Source organism: Anolis sagrei, chromosome 2 (assembly GCF_037176765.1).
Source record: "Anolis sagrei isolate rAnoSag1 chromosome 2, rAnoSag1.mat, whole genome shotgun sequence".
NCBI lineage: Eukaryota > Metazoa > Chordata > Lepidosauria > Squamata > Dactyloidae > Anolis > Anolis sagrei.
In genome coordinates this window covers 290,749,905-290,773,155 of record NC_090022.1, presented here as the reverse complement: position 1 = coordinate 290,773,155, position 23,251 = coordinate 290,749,905, and the positions used below count along the sequence as shown (strand labels likewise).

Below are 23,251 nucleotides of genomic sequence, written 5' to 3'. Positions count from 1 at the left end.
GTTGAGACACCAAAACTCTTGGAGCCCCCAGTGGCACAGTGGGTTAAACCCCTGTGCTGGCAGGACCGACAGTTCGCTGGTTCGAATCCGGGGAGCGCATGGATGAGCTCCCTCTATCAGCTCCAGCTCCTCATGCAGGGACATGAGAGAAGCCTCCCACAAGGATGGTGAAAACATGAAAACATCCAGGCGTCCCCTGGGCAACGTCCTTGCAGACAGCCAATTCTCTCACACCAGAAGCAAATTGCAGTTTCTCAAGTCACTCCTGACACGACAAAAAAAAAAACCCAAAATTATTTGGCAGGAAAGGCCCAAAATCTGGTAAAACTTCAACTTCCAGGATTCCATAGCACCAAGACATCTCAGTTAACATGGGGTCAAATATTGATTCTACAATGTAGGTGCACCTCAGGTTAGTCATGTAGAATCTGAGCTGCATCCTTCACTTTTGTATATTGAGAATTTTGTGGTCTTCTCTGCCAAGTAGTGCTGTCTCTCAAAATACTACAAATCCCAAGATTCTATAGTATTCAGCCTTGGCAATTCAAGTGGTGTCAAACTAGACTAATTCTACACTGTGTACATGCATCTCTAGCTACACACACACCACAAAAGAAACCAACTTTTTGAATAGCAGCCAGCAGGAACACTGGATCATTTCATTCCACCCTTTTAAGAAGGACCACAAGGAAAATAGAGCTATTTGTAGTAGTCAGGTATTATGTGGTGATTTCATGTGTTTTCACACATTTGGAGCATTTTCAACACAATTTTCAGACACGAATTGCTTGAAAATTTCATAAATTTTTAAAATAATGGGGTAGGGGCTTTAGGGTTCTGGTGCAGCTGAAAAAAATGGGGTCTACAATTTACATTTTGAATAATAGAATCACAGAGTTGTAAGAAACCTCATGGGCCATCCAATCCAACCCCATTCTGCCAAGAAGCAGGAAAATTGCATTCAAATCACCCCCGACAGATGGTCATCCAACCTCTGTTTAAAAGCCTCCAAAGAAGGAGCCTCCACCACATTCCAGGGCAGAGAGTTCCACTGCTCAACAGCTCTCACAGTCAGGAAGTTCTTCCTAATCTTCAGATGGAATCTCCTTTCTTGTCGTTTGAAGCCATTGTTCCACCTCCTAGTCTCCAGGGAAGCAGAAAACAAGCTTGCTCCCTCCTCCCTATGACTTCCTCTCACGTATTTATACATGGCTATCATATCTCCTCTCAGCCTTCTCTTCTGCAGGCTAAACATGCCCAGCTCTTTAAGCTGCTCCTCATAGGGCTTGTTCTCCAGACCCTTGATCATTTTAGTTGCCCTCCTCTGGACACATTCCAGCTTGACAATATCTCTCTTGAATTGTGGTGCCCAGAATTGGACACAATATTCCAGGTGTGGTCTAACCAAGGCAGAATAGAGCATGGGGAGCATGACTTCCCTCAATATAGACACTAGACTACTATTGATGCAGGCCAAAATCCCATTGGCTTTTTTTTTTTTTTTTTGCCGCTGTATCACATTGTTGGCTCATGTTTAACTTGTTGTCCACAAGGACTCCAAGATCTTTTTCACACGTCCTGTTAACAAACCAAGCGTCCCCCATTCTGTATCTTTGCATTTCGTTTTTTCTGCCTAAGTTGACCCACAAAACCCCTTTTGATGCGTGTGCTATGCCACACCACACCTGCTTAAACAGCTAAACATTCTCTCTTTCCTTGTTTTCTTTTCCTGTAAGATTATTTGCATTGACGTGGTTCTGCAAAGGGCTTTGAACTTGTTTGCTTTCTCTTCATTTTAAATCTGTATATATGTGTTTTGTTTTCTCCTGACAATGCACGCATGAAAAGTCACGTCGAAACACATTTACAACATGATGTTTGTTTTACCACAGGTTATGTGCGCTACTGTAATGATCGTTCTTCATTATGATAAATGAGAGGTGTAATCACCATGCCAAAAATAAAATAAAATGTTATATGGATCTCCTAAGACCATAAATGTGCTCTCTTTTGGCCCGATGGCTAGTGTTTCTTCAGCTGCAACAACCATCCCTTTGTTTTCACTTTCTCTTGTGTTTCTTTATAAAGAAACTATGGTTTCAAGGTCTTCCTTGGAGTTTTCTCAAAATTAAAGGATTGTGCACAAATTGAATCTGATCAAAGTTTGGAAATAATTGTTGTTGTTCATTCGTTCAGTTGTCTCCGACTCTTCGTGACCTCATGGACCAGCCCACGCCAGAGCTCCCTGTCGGCCGTCACCACTCCCAGCTCCTTCAGGGTCAGTCCAGTCACTTCAAGGATGCCATCCATCCATCTTGTCCTTGGTCGGCCCCTCTTCCTTTTGCCTTCCACTTTCCCCAGCATCATTGTCTTCTCTAGGCTTTGCTGTCTCCTCATGATGTGGCCAAAGTACTTCAACTTTGTCTCTAGTATCCTTCCCTCCAAAGAGCAGTCGGGCTTTATTTCCTGGAGGATGGACTGGTTGGATCTTCTCGCAGTCCAAGGCACTCTCAGAACTTTCCTCCAACACCACAGCTCAAAAGCATCGATCTTCCTTCGCTCAGCCTTCCCTAAGGTCCAGCTCTCACATCCGTAGGTTACTACAGGGAATACCATGGCTTTGACTAGGCGGATCTTTGTTGCCAGTCTGATGTCTCTACTCTTTACTATTTTATCGAGATTGGACATTGCTCTCCTCCCAAGAAGGAAGCGTCTTCTGATTTCCTGGCCACAGTCTGCATCTGCAGTAATCTTTGCACCTAGAATTACAAATAATACATTGTAGTAATTATCATTGCTTGCAAAAAATACTAGAGCGGGAAAATATGTCAAGTTTCTGAAACATGCAATCGGAAGCCGCAATCATACTGTGGTGTTATGTTTTTGTGGGTTGACTTACACTTGCTGAAATAAGAACTGTAATATCCATATCGAGTAGAGGTGTTACTTTACTATATAGTAAAGCCAGTAAAGTAACTGAGACTCAATGGGATCAATGCCCAATGGGATCATTACAGAATGGGACTTGTATCACATTGGTCACAATGCAATGCACATAAGTCCCATGCATATAAGTCCCATGCATTGGCCTCATTCCACATTTTTAGAAGGTTAACTGTGTTGACTGCTTTCAAGAGAACCTACAGTTGTTGTTTGAAGAGATTCATAGAATCATAGAATCATAGAATCAAAGAGTTGGAAGAAACCTCATGGGCCATCCAGTCCAACCCCCTGCCAAGAAGCAGGAATATTGCATTCAAATCACCCCTGACAGATGGCCATCCAGCCTCTGTTTAAAAGCTTCCAAAGAAGGAGCCTCCACCACACTCCAGGGCAGAGAGTTCCACTGCTGAACGGCTCTCACAGTCAGGAAGTTCTTCCTCATGTTCAGATGGAATCTCCTTTCTTGTAGTTTGAAGCCATTATTTCGCGTCCTTGTCTCCAAGGAAGCAGAAAACAAGCTTGCTCCCTCCTCCCTGTGGCTTCCTCTCACAATTCTGCTAGAAATCTCTTGACTTCTCACAAGAGCTACAGGAGCCAGAATTCCCCAGGATATTCCTGCTTCCTGGCAGGGGGTTGGACTGGATGGCCCATGAGGTCTCTTCCAACTCTTTGATTCTTTGATTCTATGATTCTAGGATTGGGAATGACAATTATGCAAGTCCATGCGTCTGGTAGTGATTAGAAGACATTTTGCTTAGCCATAACTTCTCTTCTTCCTTTCCAGCCCGCTTTTCACAAGCGCTTTGGCTTCTGTCTTCAGCAAATGGGACCTGCCAGTGTTCACTTTGCCTTTCAACTTGGCTCTGAGCCTCTTCATAGCTGCTGCTGGACACTACAACCTCTTCTTCCCCACAACGCTCATCGAGCCTGTAAACTCAGTACCCAACGTCACTTGGTCAGAGGTCCAGGTTTCTTTGGTAAGGCAATTTTAAACATATACATATCTGAAACATGGGCATTTAAGGTCAAGGATTTTGAACCAGTTGGAATTTCTGAACTTGGTACAGAAGTAGTCCAATATAAAGCTCATTGCAAAAGTCCAACCTTGAGAGTGTGCACTACCATCTTTAGGTCCTCCAAATCTAGGAAGAGGTGTAGTTGGCATATCAGCCGAAGCCGATAGTAAGCGCTCCTGACCGTCACATTTACCTGGGCTGACATTTAGAGAGAAAGATCCAGGAGTATTCCCAAGCTGTGAACACAGTCTTTCAGAAGTGGTGGGTGACACACCTCCATTCCCAGATTAGGACCCTTGATAGCAAGCACCTCTGTTTTGTCTGGATTCAGTTTCAATTTGTTTGCTCTCATCCAACCCATTACCTCCTCCAGGCATTCATTCAGATGAGACAAACTCTCTTTAGCTGAGGCTGTTTTGGAAGGCATGGAGAAATATATTTGGGTGTCATCAGCATACTGATAATACCGAGACCCATGCCTACGGATGATCCCTCTCAGAGGTTTCATGTAAATATTAAAAAAAACATTGAGAATAGAGTGATGGGGGTGATAAATTGGTAGCAGATCCAAGGAGAGGAGCAGTCGTTCCCAAACTTTGGTCCTCCCGGTGTTTTGGACCTCAGCTTCCATAATTCCTGACCATTGGACAAGCTGGCTAGGGCTTCTGGGAGTAGAAATGCAAAACGATAGGACCAAAGTTTGAAGATCATTGGGTGGAAATCTTTCCAAGACCTTAAACGTATATAACACACATAATTAAAATGCATCAATATAAGAAAGCTTCTAAAACAGAGTCAAAGATCTGGCTTTAAAAAATTCCATTCACATACATAACCTAAATTGCACTCTGGCCCACAAAAATGGTGGTTGTTTGTTTTTCATGACAACTCCACAGCCATTCAGCACCACATAGTTGGAAATGTGCCTTCTAAATTTTATTGGGAATTTTATTGCCATCATACCGATGTATACAGTTGGAATTACCATGCATTATAACCATCTGGTTGGGCTTAATTGATGTTATAACACCTAAACAATCCTTCCAACACTGAATTCTGAATTTCAGAGACTTTGCTCTCTTGCCTGGAGAATTAAAAGGGAAAAAAGGACAGGGCTACTGTGGAGGAAATGCGGGCAGCAACACTGGATGGTATCCCAGATCTATCTTGTTGGGGCTATTAGAAGAGTTTGGTTATCTGGTTAGTCATGAAAATCCTGGTGAGGACATAGGATTCTATCATTATACCCTACATCAGTGGTTCTCAACCTGGGGTCGGGAACCCTGGAGGGGTCACAAGAGAATATCAGAGGGGTCACTAATGACCACCAGAAAACACAGTATTTTCTGTTGGTTATGGGGGCTCTATGTGGGAAGTTTGGCCCAATTCTGTCATTGGTGGGGTTCAGAATGCTCTTTGATTGTAGGTGAACTGTAAATCTCAGAAACTACAACTCTGAAATGTCAAGGTCTGTTTCCCCAAAACTCCACCAGTGTTCACATTTGGGCAAATTGAGTATTCGTGCTAAGTTTGGTCCAGATCCATCATTGTTTGAGTCCACAGTTCTCTCTGGATATAGGTGAACTACAACTCCCAAACTCAAGGTCAAGGCCCACCAAACCCCGTCTTTTCTGCGGGTCATGGAAGTTCTGTGTGCCAAGTTTGGTTCAGTTCCATCGTTGGTGGAGTTCAGAATACTCTTTGATTGTAGGTGAACTATAAATCCCAGCAGCTACAAATTCTAAATCACTAAATCAACCCCCCAACCCTGCTGGTATATGAATTTGGGCATATTGGGTATTTGTGCCACCTTTGGTCCATTGAATGAAAATACATCCTGCATATGATACTTACATGACAATTCGTAACAGTAGCAAAATAACAGTTGTGAAGTAGCAACAAAAATAATGTTATGGTTGGGGGTCACCACAACATGAGGAACTGTATTAAGGGGTCACGGCACTAGGAAGGTTGAGAAACACTGCCCTACATCCTTGCCTGAAGTCCTTGTGATGGTGGTGGGACCAAGAGAATGCCCTACCTTGAAGATCTTAAAATTTGGACAAGCTCATATGTAATATAATAATATTAACAACAACAACAACAACAACGGTTTAGAAAGGAACAAGCCCAGAGAGCACAGAGTTCAAATGGAATGCAATAAAATAAAATAAAAACCCAAAACCAAATAGAAACATATCACAATAAAACATAACATTATGAAAACAGTACCATAAGAGCAATAAAAGTGCTGAATTCAGAGGGCTCTGAGTTTGTGCAAAATTCCTAGAGATAGAACTAAAGGAAAGTGCAAAATTCAGTGGCAGGGATGGGAGAGTAATGTCCTTGGGCTTTATAACATTAGGATTGTAGAGCAGAGGGCTTAGGTATTAAAAGGCCAATTCTTTGGAACTGCCTAATCAAAGGCACAATGGAACATCCATGTTTTTAGGTTCTTGCGGAAAGAGGACAGGGTAGGTGACAGTCTGATCTCCCTAGGAAGAGAGTTCCAGAGCCGGGGGGCCACCACTAAGAAGGCCTTCTCCTTCATTCCCCACCAAACGCACCTGAGATGGAGGTGGAAGCAAGAGGAGGGTCTCTCCGGATGATCTTAGGGCTCGTGTTGCTTCATAGGGAAAGATGTGATTGCAAAGATAGGCAGGTCCCAAACCATTTAAGGCTTTGTAGGTAATCACCTGTGCCTTGAATTGGGACCGGAAACTCATTGGCAGCCAGTGGAGCTGTTTAAACAGAGGGGTTGACCGCTCCCTGTAACTTCCTCCAGTTAGTAATCTGGCCACCAATCTTTGCACTAGTTGCAATTTCCAGGCCGTCTTCAAGGGCAGCCCCATTTATTTATTTATTTATTATTAATTTTGGGCTTTTATATCCCGTCCTATCTCAACCTCCGCAGAGGTTTTAACAGAAAGGAGGAAACCATGAAAATGAACAAAATCTGTTTACCAGTATTTTAAAAAAGCTTTAAAATCATAACAGCAAAAACAGGGGAACTCCAGACAAGAAGCAATCAGGGGCAGCTAATCACCTCTCAACAAAGAGTTCTCCCAGGCAGTAAGAAGCCAGACCTTGAAAACTGCTAGGCCATTAATCAAGGTGGCCAATTGAAACATTCACATCTACCTCCAACAGACAAGAGTTCTTTCTTCTACCTTGGACATTCCACAGATATATAAACTCCATTTTCCTAGTTTTCACCAGACCCCACAACCTCTGAGGATGCCTGATATAGATAAAGATGAAATGTCAGGAGAGAATGCTTCTGGAACATGGCCATACAACCCGAAAAACTTACAGCAACCTAGTGATTCCAGCCATGAAAGCCTTTGACAATCCAACGCTTATTTTGTGACTATTTTTGTTCAAATAGCAGCCATAAGAGCTAGTTTCACCATCACAATATTTTTCTTCCCTTAGCTTTCTCCATGGCTTGCCCAGATAGCAGTCCCGAAATATCTAGAATATGCAAGGAATGTACTTTTAAGACCCGAATTCTCATAAAACAGGCACTACGCTGTTGACGTGACTGCTGCCATGCCCCTTGTACTCAGCGGAAAATTACATCTTAGACCTTGAGCTGTAAGTCGGTTTTAGAATTAAGACCAGGCATCTCCCAGTTTCCACAGGGAACGGTATTTATGTGAGATTAATGGGTTATTAGAAATATTTTTTATTCTTATCTCCGCAAGAGACTTCAAAAGTGAATGCCAGCGTCCTTTGGAAGAACGTTCCCCAGGGACTTAGCCAAAAGCGGTAATGAGTTTTCGGCTGTCATGCTGAAACAGACCCATTGCACTGGGCTTCTAATTCAATTTAAATAGGAGGCCTTTGTTTCAGCTGCCAGCTCATCACGGTTCAGAGGGAGAATCTTAGTTGCTTGACACTAGCTGGTTGTTTGAAAGAATGGAAAGGCACATGCCAATACGAAAGGGTTGAGAGTTCAGCCAAGAAAAGTGCAGTTCACCACCTCACTTAGACAGACGCAGCTTCATTTGATGGAGGAAAAACATGGATGCCCATCACCTGCCCAAGGCAGATCAGTGAGGTCTTGGTGTCCATGACTGCACATGTAATAGAGGTACAGTGCGTACAATTCGTACATATACGCACTTTTAGGATGGGGAAGATTTAAATGAATTTATTTATTTGTCGTGTCAGAGCAACTAGTCCATTATATTACATTTCTAACAGAACAAAGCAAACAAACAGACAAATACAAAACTTGTGAGTTTGGTAGTTGGTTAAATGTCCTTTGACCAGTATCTGGCCACTTGGAGTGCCTCAGGTGTTGCTGCAAGGAGATCCTCCATTGTGCATGTGGCAGGGCTCAGGTTGCATTGCAGCAGGTGGTCAGTGGTTTGCTCTTCTCCACACTCGCATGTCGAGGATTCCACTTTGTAGCCCCATTTCTCAAGGTTGGCTCTGCATCTTGTAGTGCCATAGCGCAGTCTGTTCAGCGCCTTCCAAGTCGCCCAGTCTTCCGTGTGCCCAGGAGAGAGTCTCTCATTTGGTATCAGCCATTGGTTGAGGTGCTGGGTTTGAGCCTGCCACTTTTGGACTCTCGCTTGCTGAGGTGTTCCAGCGAGTGTCTCTGTAGATCTTAGAAAACTATTTCTTGATTTAAGTCGTTGACGTGCTGGCTGATACCCAAACAGGGGATGAGCTGGAGATGTCTCTGCCTTGGTCCTTTCACTATTGGCTGCTACTTCCCGGCTGATGTCAGGTGGTGCAATACTGGCTAAGCAGTGTAATTTCTCCAGTGGTGTAGGGCGCAGACACCCCGTGATAATGCGGCATGTCTCATTCAGAGCCACATCCACGGTTTTAGCGTGGTGAGATGTGTTCCACACTGGACATGCATACTGATTCATTCATTCATTCATTTAAATGAATGAGATGCCTTCACCAAATACTCCCTACAACACTACAGTGAATGCTTACAGCTCATGCAGATGAAGCCTTTGGTTTTGCTGGCATGTAGTACAAGGTCAGCATTTCGAATCTTGGGAGAGAGATGAGCTCCCTCTGTTAGCACCAGCTTCTGCCAAACTAGTAGTTCGAAAAACTGGACACAGCATATTATTTGAGAACACGGAAATGCTGGACCACTCTAACAACTACCATGTCAGGCTACACAGAGAAGCCACTGATATCCACAAGTATGTGGACAATTTCAACAGAAAGGAGGAAACCATGAAAATGAACAAAATCTGACTACCAGTTTTTTAAAAAACTCTAAAATTATAACAGTAAAAAGAACAAAACTCAAACACAGGGGGACTCCAGACAAGAAACAATCAGGAACACCTAATCACCTTTCAACAAAGGAATTTCCCAGTCAGTAACAGGGCACACCAAAAAACTGTCAGGCCATCAAATGCTAATCAAGATGGCCAATTGAAATATTCACATCTAGCTCCAACAGCCAAGTGTTCTTTCTCCCATCCTGGAACTTCCACAGATATATAAACCCAATTACCCTACTTTCCAACAAACTTCACAACCTCTGAGGATGCTTGCCACAGATGCAGGCGAAATGTCAGGAGAGAATGCTTCTAGAACATGGCCATACAGCCCGAAAAACCTACAACAACCCAGTGAGTAGATCAATCAGTAGGCAATGGCACTCCATGCAATCATGCTGGCCACATGACCTTGGAGGCATCTATGGACAACGTTGGCTCTTTGGTTTAAAGAAATGGAGATGAGCACCACTCCCAGAATCAGACATGACTAGACTGAATGTCAAGGGGAAGCCTTTACCTTTGCTAGTACAAGCACATGGTGTTATTTTCATTGCTATATTTCTGATTTTACCATACTTTCTAGTATTTTAATTACAATACTGTAGTATGGTTTGGTAAAGGAGCAGGTCCATGGGGTGACAACAGGAATAACTGTACCAGGTGACACCCACCCAAATGGATTGATGCACTCAAGATGACTACATTTCCTTCCTTTTATTGTATGTAGACACTGTACTGGGAGGTAGAGGTATGAGGTTGGGTTAATGCTACAGAGAGCGCTAGACAGAAAAACTCTCTGTAGCTCTAACTCAACTGCATATGTCTGTCTCCAAAGGCAATGCCTATAATATTAAACACCTTTCCGATTACTTAAGACAGCTTTCTCTGCATGTTGAAAACCAGGAGAGTCTCCACTTCCCCTTAAAATTGCTCATCGATGAAGCTAGCATTTCAAAAGCATGGGTTTCTGAAATGTCCCTCCTCCCCCACAATTCAAAAGTCCTGTGGCCTGACCTTGTTCTACTAAAGCTGTGAAGACAGTTCTGCATGATCATTGATGTAGACAGTGACATGGAAGCCTATACTACTCAGCTTTCACATTTTCCTTTTCAATGCTTGTTCCACAGCTTTTCCAGTCTGTCCCAGTAGGAGTTGGACAAGTGTATGGTTGCGATAATCCTTGGACTGGAGGCATTATCATGGTGGCACTCTTTGTTTCCTCCCCTCTAATCTTCGCCCATGCCGTGATCGGCTCAGCATTGGGGGTGCCTGCAGGTATGAAACATGTCCAAGATCAGTGTTTCTCAACCTAGGGGTCAGAACACCTGGGGGGGTCGCGAGGAGGTGTCAGAGAGGTCACCAAAGACCATAAGAAAACACAATATTTTCTGTTGGTCATGGGAGTTGGGAAGTTTGGCCCAATTCTATCATTGGTGGGGTTCAGAATGCTCTTTGATTGTAGGTGAACTATAAATCTCAGCAACTACAACTCCAAAATATCAAAGCCTATTTTTCCCAAAATCCACCAGTATTCACATTTGGGCATATTGAGTACCCATGCCAAGTTTGGTCCAGATCAATCATTGTTTGAGTCCACAGTGTTTTATTTATTTATTTATTTCGTGTGCTTATACCCCGCCCTTCTCAACCCCCGAGGGTGGACTCAGGGCGGCTTACAAAAGGCACATCTTGGTGCCTACACAAATACAATAACATATAAAACCAGCAATTAAATAGTCAACAATTAAAACACTTAAAAACAACAATATATCACACAATCAATAGCCAATCTCAGACACAGCGTTCACCAACTCACAGTTCATATTTCGTTCCACCTTGTCCAACTCCTATCCATCATCACAGTCCCTTATTCAACTGCCAGAGTGCCCAAACGCCTGGTCCCACATCCACGTCTTTAATTTCTTTCTGAATGAAAGGAGGGATGTTGCTGATCTGATATCCCCGGGGAGTGAATTCCATAGGTGAGGGGCCACCACTGAGAAGGCCCTGCTCCTCGTCCCCGCCAATCTCACTTGTGACAGAGGCGGGGTCGAGAGCAGGGCCTCCCTAGATGTAGGTGAACTGCAACTCCCAAACTCGAGTTCAATGCCCACCAAACCCTTCCAGTATTTTCTCTTGGTCATGGGAATTCTATGTGCCAAGTTTGGTTCAGTTCCATTATTGGGGAAATTCAGAATGCTCTTTGATTGTAGGTGAACTATAAATCCCAGCAACTACAACTCCCAGATGACAAAATCAACCCCATCCCAACCCCACCAGTATTCAAATTTGGGTGTATTGGATATTTGTGCCAAATTTGGTCCAGTGAATGAAAATACATCCTTCATATCAGATATTTACATTACAATTCATAACAGTAGCAAAATTACAGTTATGAAGTAGCAGATGGCCATCTGTCAGGGGTGATTTGAATGCATTATTCCTGCTTCTTGGCAGGGGGTTGGACTGGATGGCCCATGAGGTCTCTTCCAACTCTTTGATTCTATGATTCTACGAAAATAATATTATGGTTGGGGGTCAACACAACGTGAGGAACTCTATTGAGAGGCTGTGGCATTAGGAAGATTGAGAACTATTGCCCTAGATCAATATTATCCTAATATTGAGTGTCATGGAATCTATGGTCTAGAAAACCAACCAAGCCACTGAGTTTATTATCTGTCAAGTTCCCAGTCAAAGTTTCTGTGTTAACCAGAACTAGGTTTTGAAAGAAAAAAACACAACATTTATAACAGTAGTTGATTTCTTGGGGCTTTGAACCATAATGATGACAAATGATTATTTTCCATACTGTCCAATTCCTGATTATTGTGCTCCATATTCCCTCAAGAAGTCAAGGAATATGTAAATATTGTAATATTGAATTTGCCTTCTGCAGTTGTTTCTTTATTTTGATTGCATTTTATCAAATATGGTGATGTCCATATTCAGTCCAAGTTGGAAGAATTATCTTTATAGACTCCATTTGACATGTGGGTATCGTTGCTCACTGTAAAAGCAGACGCATATGTTGCCTTACACATTGCAATCATATATGTTATTTCTGTTTACACATTCAGTTGCACAGTGCTGCAATTCACCAATGCCCAATCATCATATAAATCCCTAAGAGTGCAGTTATGTGCGTCACCTTGACGTAGGATCTTGGCACTTATTTGAAATCATAGAAACTAGTGTTTTTAATGTAGTGTTCTATGTAGATTGCTAGCCACCTTGGGTGCCTATGAGGAAAGGTGGGCGAGAAATCATAGGAATCTAATCTAGCTCAGATTTCAGGCATAGAAGAATGTCTACAGAGCTGATAACCCTTTTTCATTTCTATTTCATTACAGTTAAGAATGAGCCTAACACTGAAATATCTTTCTATTATCTGTCTTCTTTGCAGCCTTGAGTCTGGGCTCTACTTTTAGTAGAATTTATGCCGGTTTGTGGAATTACAACAGCTGCCTTTCATGCATCGCCATCGGAGGGATGTTCTATGCCCTCACCTGGCAGACATTTTTATTGGCAATTGCCTGTGGTAGGTGCCTGCATTCATTGTTTTCATTTGCAACATAGGATGCTGACTTAGTTATTTGTTTACGCATTTCTTTATGTACTGAAATAGTAATTAGCTGAGGAACGGCACTGTCGAATTAATTCATCTTGATACCACTTTAACTGAAAATGTGCTGGTAAGGCTGTACCAGGAGCTCCAACTACTTTTCTTTCTTTGAGTGTTTGCATGAATTCCAAAGTTCCATGCATTTTGCAATAAGGTGGCTTCCTTTGGTTTGCAGTCATGGGGTTAGCCACCTGTCTATCATCGTTAAGTTTTAGTTCCGCCCTTTTTTCCAGGTTCAGGAAGGGAAAGGGAGCCATTTTAGTTCAGTCTTATAGTTGAAAGCTTAGTTACAGGATGTGAGCTTTCCCCACCTGTAGAGAAGCTTCATTTCTCACAACATCCGAGGGAAACAGCCGTAAAGCTTCTAAGGAAAACAGTTTTACAGCATAACCCTTGTTGCGGTTAAAGATACAGATCCACACCATTTGTGGAGAAAATTCAAAAGGACTCCAGCTGGAAAATCTACAAAGCCTTGCCTGGTAGGTTTACTCGGGACCCAAGAAGCAGTTTGGAGCCGGGAGTAAGACCCACACCAGCAAAGTTTAAAAAACAGATTGCCCAGGAGGGGTCAAAAAGTGTTTTCCTTGTTAAAGAAAGAAATAGTTCTCCAAGCAAGGTGCCTGTCCTTTGTAGACAAGTTAAGAAGCATTTGTTTAATTTGTTGAAGATCTAAGAAGTATTTGATTGTTTGTTGAAGACTTCAGCAATAATAAAGGACTTTGTTAAACCTTTCAAGCTTCTAAAGACTCTGTATAGGAAAATCCTTAGGGCCTCTCAGCTGAGCACCCCGGCTTCCCACTGGGCACAAAGGGCACGTCCTGTTCAAAAGCCAACTGCTATAGGCCCAGCACACTACAGCACAGAAAAGCCAGCAGAAGTGACTTGCAGCATACAAACAAACAAACCTCCAGTAGAATTAATGAAGTTTGATACTGCTTTAACTGCCAAGGCTCAATGCTATGGAATCATTGGAGTTGTGGTTTTATAAGGTCTTGGGCTTTCTTTGCCAAAGAGTGCTAGTAATGACTCCCATGAGCCCATAGCACAGAACCTTGGCAGTTAAAGCGGTATCAAACTGCATTAATTCTACTGGAAGGTTGGTTTGTTTGTTTGTTTGCATGCTGCAAGTTGCTTCTGGTGTGAGAGAATCAGGTACTCTTACTGCCTATTACAGGGAAAATGAACTGATTCATAATCCATCTAAAACACAGACATGTGCTTTCCATTTTAAGAACAGACAAACATATCGAGCTCTGAGGATTACCTGGGAAGGAATCCCACTGGAGCATTGCAGCACACCCAAATACCTGGGAGTCACCGTGGAGCCAGTGGCACAGTGCGTTAAACCCCTGTGCTGACAGGACTGAAGACCGACAGGTCACAGGTTCGAATCCAGGGAGAGCATGGATGAGCTCCCTCTATCAGCTCCAGCTCCTCATGCGGAGACATGAGAGAAGCCTCCCACAAGGATGGTAAAAACATCAAAACATCCAGGTGTACAAGGCAGCATAGAATCAAGTGCAAAAATCCAGGAACAATCCTTCAAACCTGGAAGCATGAAACAGGAGCAAAGACATGCAACTAGAATTCCCTCAGAAATCTTGACTAGGACTCGGCAAGAGTTGTTGCCTCAATTACCAATGTTGACCAGACTGGTTGGAAAATCCCCCCGCCTTCTCTAATATACACATGAAATCATGTCTTCTCTCATGACTTCCTGATACTGGTGTCTTTTCCATCTGAACATTAGGAAGAACTTCCTGACTGTGAGAGCCGTTCAGCAGTGGAACTCTCTGTCCCGTAGTGTGGTGGAGGCTCCTTCTTTGGAAGCTTTTAAACAGAGACTGGATGGCCATCTGTCAGGGGTGTTTTGAATGCAATATTCCTGCTTCTAGGCAGGGAGTTGGACTCCCCCTCCCCTGGATTCAAAATACGTCTTGAGCACCGAGTAGATCTACCAGTAAAGGCTTGCAGATTCTCCAGCTGGAGTTCTTTGGGTTTGTAAAGCTGTTTTCCCTCCAGAATTTCTTAGAGACTTTAGGGCTGTTTCCCTCAGATGCTGTAAGGCTGAGAGGCTGTGAGCTCTCTGCCAGAGCTTTGGGACTGTTTTCCCCCAGAATGTCCCTGGAATTCTTAAGAAGTGAAGCTTTTCTGCGGGTGAAGCTACTCCACATCCTACAGCTTGGTTTCCTTCTGTAAGACTAACTAAAAATGGCTCCCTCTTCCCTTCCCATCTCCCTGAGAGAAGGGGCGGATCCAAACTTAACAATGATAGACAAGTGGTTTGCCCTATGACTGCAAACCAAGGAAGCTACCTTTTTGCAGAATCCCTGCGTGCAAACACTTAATAGAAAGAAAATAAAGTTGGAGCTCCTGGTACAGACGTACCAGCACAGCAACTATGATGCGGTGATGACTGTTATGCCAAGTTTTTAACTTTGTTTGTGTTTTTAAATACATGATAAATAAATCACTGGAGGCACAGATCGTAACATGAATCATGTCATTTCAACCCTATATGATGTCTTCCTAGGTCCCATTGATTTCAGTCTTCATTATATGCATAATATCTTCTCTACTGAAATCAAGTAGACTTTTAAAGTATCAAATAGATCTGTATTATTCAAAACTGATGATTGACAAATTGTTGTTTTTTTTAATCACTGGGCCTTTTTCTTCTTAGAATCATAGAATCATAGAATCAAAGAGTTGGAAGAGACCTCATGGGCCATCCAGTCCAACCCCATTCTGCCAAGAAGCAGGAATATTGCATTCAAATCACCCCTGACAGATGGCCATCCAGCCTCTGCTTAAAAGCTTCCAAAGAAGGAGCCTCCACCACACTCCGGGGCAGAGAGTTCCACTGCTGAATGGCTCTCACAGTCAGGAAGTTCTTCCTAATGTTCAGATGGAATCTCCTCTCTTGTAGTTTGAAGCCATTGTTCCGCGTCCTAGTCTCCAAGGAAGCAGAAAACAAGCTTGCTCCCTCCTCCCTGTGGCTTCCTCTCACATATTTATACATGGCTATCATATCTCCTCTCAGCCTTCTCTTCTTCAGGCTAAACATGCCCAGTTCCCTAAGCCGCTCCTCATAGGGCTTGTTCTCCAGACCCTTGATCATTTTAGTCGCCCTCCTCTGGACACATTCCAGCTTGTCAATATCTCTCTTGAATTGTGGTGCCCAGAATTGGACACAGTATTCCAGATGTGGTCTAACCAAAGCAGAATAGAGGGGTAGCATTACTTCCTTAGATCTAGACACTATGCTCCTATTGATGCAGGCCAAAATCCCATTGGCTTTTTTTGCCGCCACATCACATTGTTGGCTCATGTTTAACTTGTTGTCCACGAGGACTCCAAGATCTTTTTCACACGTACTGCTCTCGAGCCAGGCGTCCCCCATTCTGTATCTTTGCATTTCATTTTTTCTGCCAAAGTGGAGTATCTTGCATTTGTCACTGTTGAACTTCATTTTGTTAGTTTTGGCCCATCTCTCTAATCTGTCAAGATCGCTTTGAATTCTGCTCCTGTCCTCTGGACTATTGGCTATCCCTCCCAATTTGGTGTCATCTGCAAACTTGATGATCATGCCTTCTAGCCCTTCATCTAAGTCATTAATAAAGATGTTGAACAGGACCGGGCCCAGGACTGAACCCTGCGGCACTCCACTTGTCACTTCTTTCCAAGATGAAGAGGAAGCATTAGTGAGCACTCTCTGTGTTCGTCCACTTAACCAATTACAGATCCACCTCACCGTAGTTTTGCCTAGCCCACATTGGACTAGTTTCCTTGCCAGAAGGTCATGGGGGACCTTGTCGAAGGCCTTACTGAAATCCAGGTACGCTACATCCACGGCATTCCCCGCATCTACCCAGCTTGTAGCTCTATCGAAGAAAGAGATCAGATTAGTCTGGCATGACTTGTTTTTGATAAATCCATGTTGACTATTAGCGATGACTGCATTTGTTTCTAAGTGTTTGCAGACCGCTTCCTTAACAATCTTTTCCAGAATCTTGCCCGGTATCGACGTGAGGCTGACCGGACGGTAGTTGTTTGGGACATCCTTTTTTCCCTTCTTGAAGATTGGGACCACATTGGCCCTCCGCCAATCTGCTGGAACTTCTCCCGTTCTCCAAGAACTCTCAAAGATGGTTGCCAATGGTTCCGAAATGACTTCGGCATGACTTAAAAGCAAAACAAAAATAACTCCTTTTCCTTCCTATCCAGCCTTTACTCTGGTATCTGCCACAATATATAACAGTAATTGGATTTTTCTGTTCATCTTTCTGCAGGTCTCTTTACAGCATATGCAGGAGAAACCCTGGCGAATATGTTTTCCGTGGTAGGTTTTGTTGGTTTTAAGAATATAGGAGCAAGGAGCAAAAACATATAGATGTTTTCTTATTGCTACATTTATCATCTTCTTAAGACTACTACAAGGGAAAATAGAAATGAGATTACTATATTCAAAAGACCGTGGGGGAGAGGGAGCAGTGATGTTTATCATAGCTCCTGAATCTTAAAAGAAAGTCAAACAAGAATTAAGGATGCATTACAAAGTAGACAGACACAACCAGTGTTTAGCCCCATCTATAGTGCCATATAATGCAGTTTCAAACCGCATTATATGATCAGTATTTATTTATTGTGTTCAGCAGCAACCAGACATTTGTATTACATTTTTAATAAAAACAAACAAACAGACAAAACACAAAGTTTGCAAGCTTGGTAGTTGATTAAATGCCCTTTGACCAGTATCTGGCCACTTGGAGTGCCTCTGGTGTTGCCGCAAGAAGGTCCTCCATTGTGCATGTGGCAGGGCTCAGGTTGCATTGCAGTGGGTGGTCAGTGGTTTGCTCTTCTTCACACTCACATGTCGTGGATTCCACTTTGTAGCCCCATTTCTTAAGGTTGGCTCTGCATCTCGTGGTGCCAGAGCGCAGTCTGCTCAGTGCCTTCCAAGTCGCCCAGTTTTCTGTGTGCCCAGCAGGGAGTCTCTCATTTGGTATCAGCCATTGATTGAGGTTCTGGCTTTGAGCCTGCCACTTTTGGACTCTCGCTTGCTGGGATGTTCCAGCGAGTGCCTCTGTAGATCTTAGAAAACTATGTCTTGATTTAAGTCATTGACGTGCTGGCTGATACCCAAACAGGGGGTGGGCTGGAGATGTCACTGCCTTGGTCCTTTCACTATTGGCTGCTACTTCCCGGCAGATGTCAGGTGGTGCAATACCGGCTAGACAGTGTAATTTCTCCAGTGGTGCAGACACCCCGTGATAATGCGGCATGTCTCATTAAGAGCCACAACTACTGTTTTAGTGTGGTTAGATGTATTCCACACTGGGCATGCATACTCAGCAGCAGAGTAGCAAGCGCAAGGGCAGATGTCTTCACTGTGTCTGGTTGTGATCCCCAGGTTGTGCCAGTCAGCTTTTGTATGATATTGTTTCTAGCACCCACTTTTTGTTTGATATTCAGGCAGTGCTTCTTGTAGATCAGAGAACAGTCCAGAATGACTCCCAGGTATTTGGGTGCACTGCAATGCTCCAGTGGGATTCCTTCCCAGGTGATCCTCAGAGCTCGGGATGCTTGTCTGTTCTTAAGAACAGATATGATCAGTGCAAACTCATATAAAGCAGTTCACTGCCGTTAAATTGCATTATATGAGTCTACTCCAGGCATGGACAAACTTTGGCCCTCCAGGTGTTTTGGACTTCAAATCCCACAATTCCTAACCGCTGGTAGGCTCTTAGAATTTGTGTGAGTTGAAGTCCAAAACACTTTGAGGGCTGAAGTTTGCCCATGCCTAGTCTACACTGACCATATAATGCAGTTTCAAACCGTGTAGATGGAGTCATTGTCTCATCGTCCATGAGCCGCTCTGAGTCCCCTCTCGGGTGTTGAGAAGGACGGAGTAGAAATGTTGTAAATAAATAAAATAATTCTACAGTGTAAGTGCCCCCTCAGTCTATGAAAGCTTATGCTGGAACATCTTTTTTCTTATGCTGGATCTACACCACCATATATTGCAGTGTTAACTTTACATAGGTCAGTGTAGTACATTCTATGGATCAGGTTAGTGCATTATATAGGTCATTGTAGACCTATACAATGGAGTTCAGTGTTTTTTGAACTATATTATAGGGATCTACAACCTCGGTGGCACAGTGGGTTAAACTGCTGAACTTGCTGACCAAAAGGTCAGTGGTTTGAATCCAGGGAGCAGAGTGAGCTCCCACTGTTAGCCCCAGCTTCTGCCAACCTAGCAGTTCAAAAACATGCAAATGTGAGTAGATCAATATGTACCGCTCTGGTGGGAAGGTAACAGTACTCCATGGCCACATGACCTTGGAGGTGTCTATGGACAATGCCGGAACTTCAGCTTAGAAATTGAGATGAGCACCAACTCCCAGAATCAGTCACGACTGGACTTAATGTCAGGGGAAAACCTTTACCTTTTTCACTGACCATATAATGCAGTTCCAACTACATTATTATGCAGTATAGATCCAACTCCAGTTAGTGTCAAAGATCCCGGAATGAAAGAAAAAGAGACTAGTTAGGAGTACCGTTATGCAGATAGAGGGGATTTTCTCTTTCTTATTCTTGCACTCTACTTGATATCTCTCTGCCTTTGAACGGCATCCTAAATTGCTGCCCTGTTTTCTCTCCCTTCAGTTTGGAATGCCACTGGGAACCTGGCCCTTCTGTTTGTCTTCACTCACGTTCCTGCTTCTAACCACCACAAGTGATGCCATCTACAGATTGCCGCTCTCCAAAGTCACCTACCCAGAAGCCAACCGGGCCTATTACTTGACACGAAAGGAACAATGTCCCAAATCCACCTGCGATGTGTAAGAGACTGGATCCCAGACATTGATTTCCTCATCGCTGCTAGAAATCCAGTGGCTGTATTTCCCAAGCAGGAAAAGAAGCAGCACAGAATTGAATCAAGCCAGTCAGTTTTCAAGTATTCTTTAGGGGGAGCTCATTTAAAGCTGTAAATAGTATTTTCACTAGAGTCAGAAAGGTTTGAAACTTAGTGCATGCTTCAGTCGGAAGTGAAGAGACTATACAATTCAGTTGGAAAGACTCACAGCATTTTTAGAGCAAATGAGGGTTTAGATGCTCAACTGGAGAGGTATATTGGCAGGATCTGGTCCCTGAAGTGACTCAATCTTGGACACTGATTTTAAATCACATGGTGCCTACAGCATTTCAGCCTATATGGAGAAGTTTTTATATATATAGACTTGGAATCAGAAAAGAAATACTAAGGATATTGTTGCACGCAGCTTGTAGCAGAGACTTGAAGCTCCACAGCCACAAATGGAAGCACTTATCACCATATGATGTTATTATGAAGTCCCTCCAAATTAATCTTCAACTCATGACAAAGGAACATTTTGAAGAAATACCATTTTTAGGCAGTGGAAAGATCTTTGAATCTGCGTTCATAGTGTTTTCAGTAGGTGCAATAATCCAAAAGCGCTTCTGCAGTGACTTTGCGGTGAGTGATGTACGATTATGGATTTGTTGGGGGAATCACTTTGATCTACTTTACTTCTCCATATCCAAAGCGCTAGTCATTGAAGTGAGCACTGGACCTCTGGCTCCAAAGCCATAACACCCTTCTTCATATTGTATATTGTCTTTTTTTTAATGCACAGAAGTGTATATTTTCACTGCTAATTTCAGGCACTGATAGGTATTTTCCTACTTAACTAAGCAGATACATACTGTTTGTTTGTTTGTTTATTTGTTTGCCTTTCTTTGTTCTGTTGCAAATATTCCAGCAGATTGTGTTGCACTCCAGGTCAGGAAACACCTCTAGAATCATAGAATCAAAGAGTTGGAAGAGACCTCATGGGCCATCCAGTCCAACCCCCTGCCAAGAAGCAGGAATATTGCATTCAAATCACCCCTGACAGATGGCCATCCAGCCTCTGTTTAAAAGCTTCCAAAGAAGGAGCCTCCACCACATTCCGGGGCAGAGAGTTCCACTGCTGAACGGCTCTCACAGTCAGGAAGTTCTTCCTCATGTTCAGATGGAATCTCCTTTCTTGTAGTTTGAAGCCATTGTTCCATTGCGTCCTAGTCTCCAGGGAAGCAGAAAACAAGCTTGCTCCCTCCTCCCTGTGGCTTCCTCTCACATATTTATACATGGCTATCATATCTCCTCTCAGCTTTCTCTTCTTCAGGCTAAACATGCCCAGCTCCTTAAGCCGCTCCTCATAGGGCTTGTTCTCCAGACCCTTTATCATTTTAGTCGTACTTGTACTTAACCACCACACTCCAGTCCAAGTTAAATCAGCAAAGCAGTTTATTAAAGATTAGATAAAACGCACTGTAGCAAAAATAGTAAAAACTTCCAAATCTATACATATAAAATAGTCCACAAGGTTCAAGGTACAACAGCAAGCCAAAATCTCAAAGTAACAGGGTATCCAGCACAGGAATACAAAGAAACCAGAGAGTACAAGGCAGCATAGAATCCAGTGCAAAAATCCAGGAACAATCCTTCAAACCTGGAAGCATGAAACAGGAGCAAAGACATAGAACTAGAATTCCCTCAGAAATCTTGACTAGGACTCGGCAAGTGTTGTTGCCTCAATTACCAAATGTTGACCAGACTGATTGGAAAATCCCCTCGGTTTTCAATATACACATGAAATCATGTCTTTTCTCATGACTTCCTGATACTGGTGTCTTTTCCATCTGACCGTTAGGAAGAACTTCCTGAGTGTGAGAGCCGTTCAGCAGTGAAACTCTCTGCCCCAGAATGTGGTGGAGGCTCCTTCTTTGGAAGCTTTTAAACAGAGGCTGGATGGCCATCTGTCAGGGGTGCTTTGAATGCAATATTCTTGCTTCTAGGCAGGGGGTTGGACTGGATGACCCATGAGGTCTCTTCCAACTCTTTGATTCTATGATTCTAAGCACTGTGACCTTTGGAGATTCTGTTGAGCAGCACCAAGTTTACGAAAACTGATTCTCCTATCAACCAGCTCATTATCTCGCAACTCATTATTCTCTCCACCTGGGATTTTAGCCTCTGAACTCATTTCCCCAGAGAATGACTCTTCTGCACCATCTTGAAACCTCTCTGGAATCTGACCTTCACTAACTGTGGAGACACGGACTGATCATTTTCAGGACTTAAAATCTCATGTTGGCTTGCAGGGCCAGAGTTCCCATGATCCACTTCCCCATTTACATCGATATCAGCCACAACCATGGCCTGAACTACAACAGATTGCAAGCTTGCTCATGCGAGCGTCTTTGAATTTGTGCATGTTTGACAATGAAAAGTAGACTTACAGAATGTACAAAACAGGGAAAATAATCTTTCCTTTTACAAAATTAATATCTAAAGCGTTTAAAGGGACAGAATGTGGGAATTTGCAGAAGTCAATGAACTCATGGAGTTGTACAATTATTCCAGAGGAGGATTTTAGAAAGGGCATGGACAAAGAAGGGCAATGCATAGATTGGGAGGAAACAAGTCCCAGTAATTGTGATAACCTAAAAGTGCTTTCAGATTTTTTTCAAATGCTTGCAGAATGAATTGGTATGAGAATAAGAGTGTCTGTCCTGGCATACCACAGCTCAAAGCAAAATGGTTTTACAATGCCAGGGCCCATTTCTAGAGATAAGGGCATTATACCGCCTTCAGTGTAATGAGTTATACTGAGATAGGAGGCTCCCAAGGAAGGCAATGGCCAATCACTTCTGAGTAGTACTTGATTAAGAAAATCCTCTGTTCAGGCATGTTTAGCCTGAAGAAGAGAAGGCTGAGAGGAGATATGATAGCCATGTATAAATATGTGAGAGGAAACCACAGGGAGGAGGCAGCAAACTTGTTTTCTGCTTCCTTGGAGACTAGGACACAATGGAACAATGGCTTCAAACTACAAGAGAGGAGATTCCATCTGAACATGAGGAAGAACTTCCTGACTGTGAGAGCCATTCAGCAGTGGAACTCTGCCCCGGAGTGTGGTGGAGGCTCCTTCTTTGGAAGCTTTTAAACAGGGGCTGGATGGCCATCTGTCAGGGGTGATTTAAATGCAATATTCCTGCTTCTTGGCAGGGGGTTGGACTGGATGGCTCATGAGGTCTCTTCCAACTCTTTGATTCTATGATTCTATGATTCTATAAGATGCATGGGGATCCACTCTGGTGTGCGCTACGATGAGACTTTGGGCCATCTACCCTGCCGTATAATGCATTTTCAGAATGCAGATTAACTGCATTGAACTGGATTATATGGCAGTATAGACTCATATGATCCAGTTCAATGCATCAGTTACTTAACATACCACTCTTCCTGTGATGCTTTCCCCTCGGTCTGCAGAGGAGACCTGGGTTTAAAGAAAGGGCTTAAGAGCAAAGAGCATGCACCGTGTGAG

At 43.2% G+C, this 23,251-nt stretch overlaps 1 protein-coding gene across 1 annotated transcript in view; it reads left to right on the top strand.

Moving 5' to 3' along the window:
- The window catches only part of LOC132766844 (urea transporter 2-like), a 40,186-nt gene extending 17,499 nt beyond the window's left edge, over window positions 1-22,687 (top strand). Inside the window, exons 5-9 of the mRNA XM_060761205.2 lie at window positions 3,728-3,920; window positions 10,351-10,498; window positions 12,630-12,764; window positions 17,141-17,190; window positions 19,524-22,687. Of these exons, the coding sequence (XP_060617188.2) occupies window positions 3,728-3,920; window positions 10,351-10,498; window positions 12,630-12,764; window positions 17,141-17,190; window positions 19,524-19,703 (706 nt within the window). The 3' untranslated portion in view covers window positions 19,704-22,687. The remainder of the gene's footprint in view (window positions 1-3,727; window positions 3,921-10,350; window positions 10,499-12,629; window positions 12,765-17,140; window positions 17,191-19,523) is intronic.
- The last annotated feature ends 564 nt before the right edge of the window (window positions 22,688-23,251 follow it).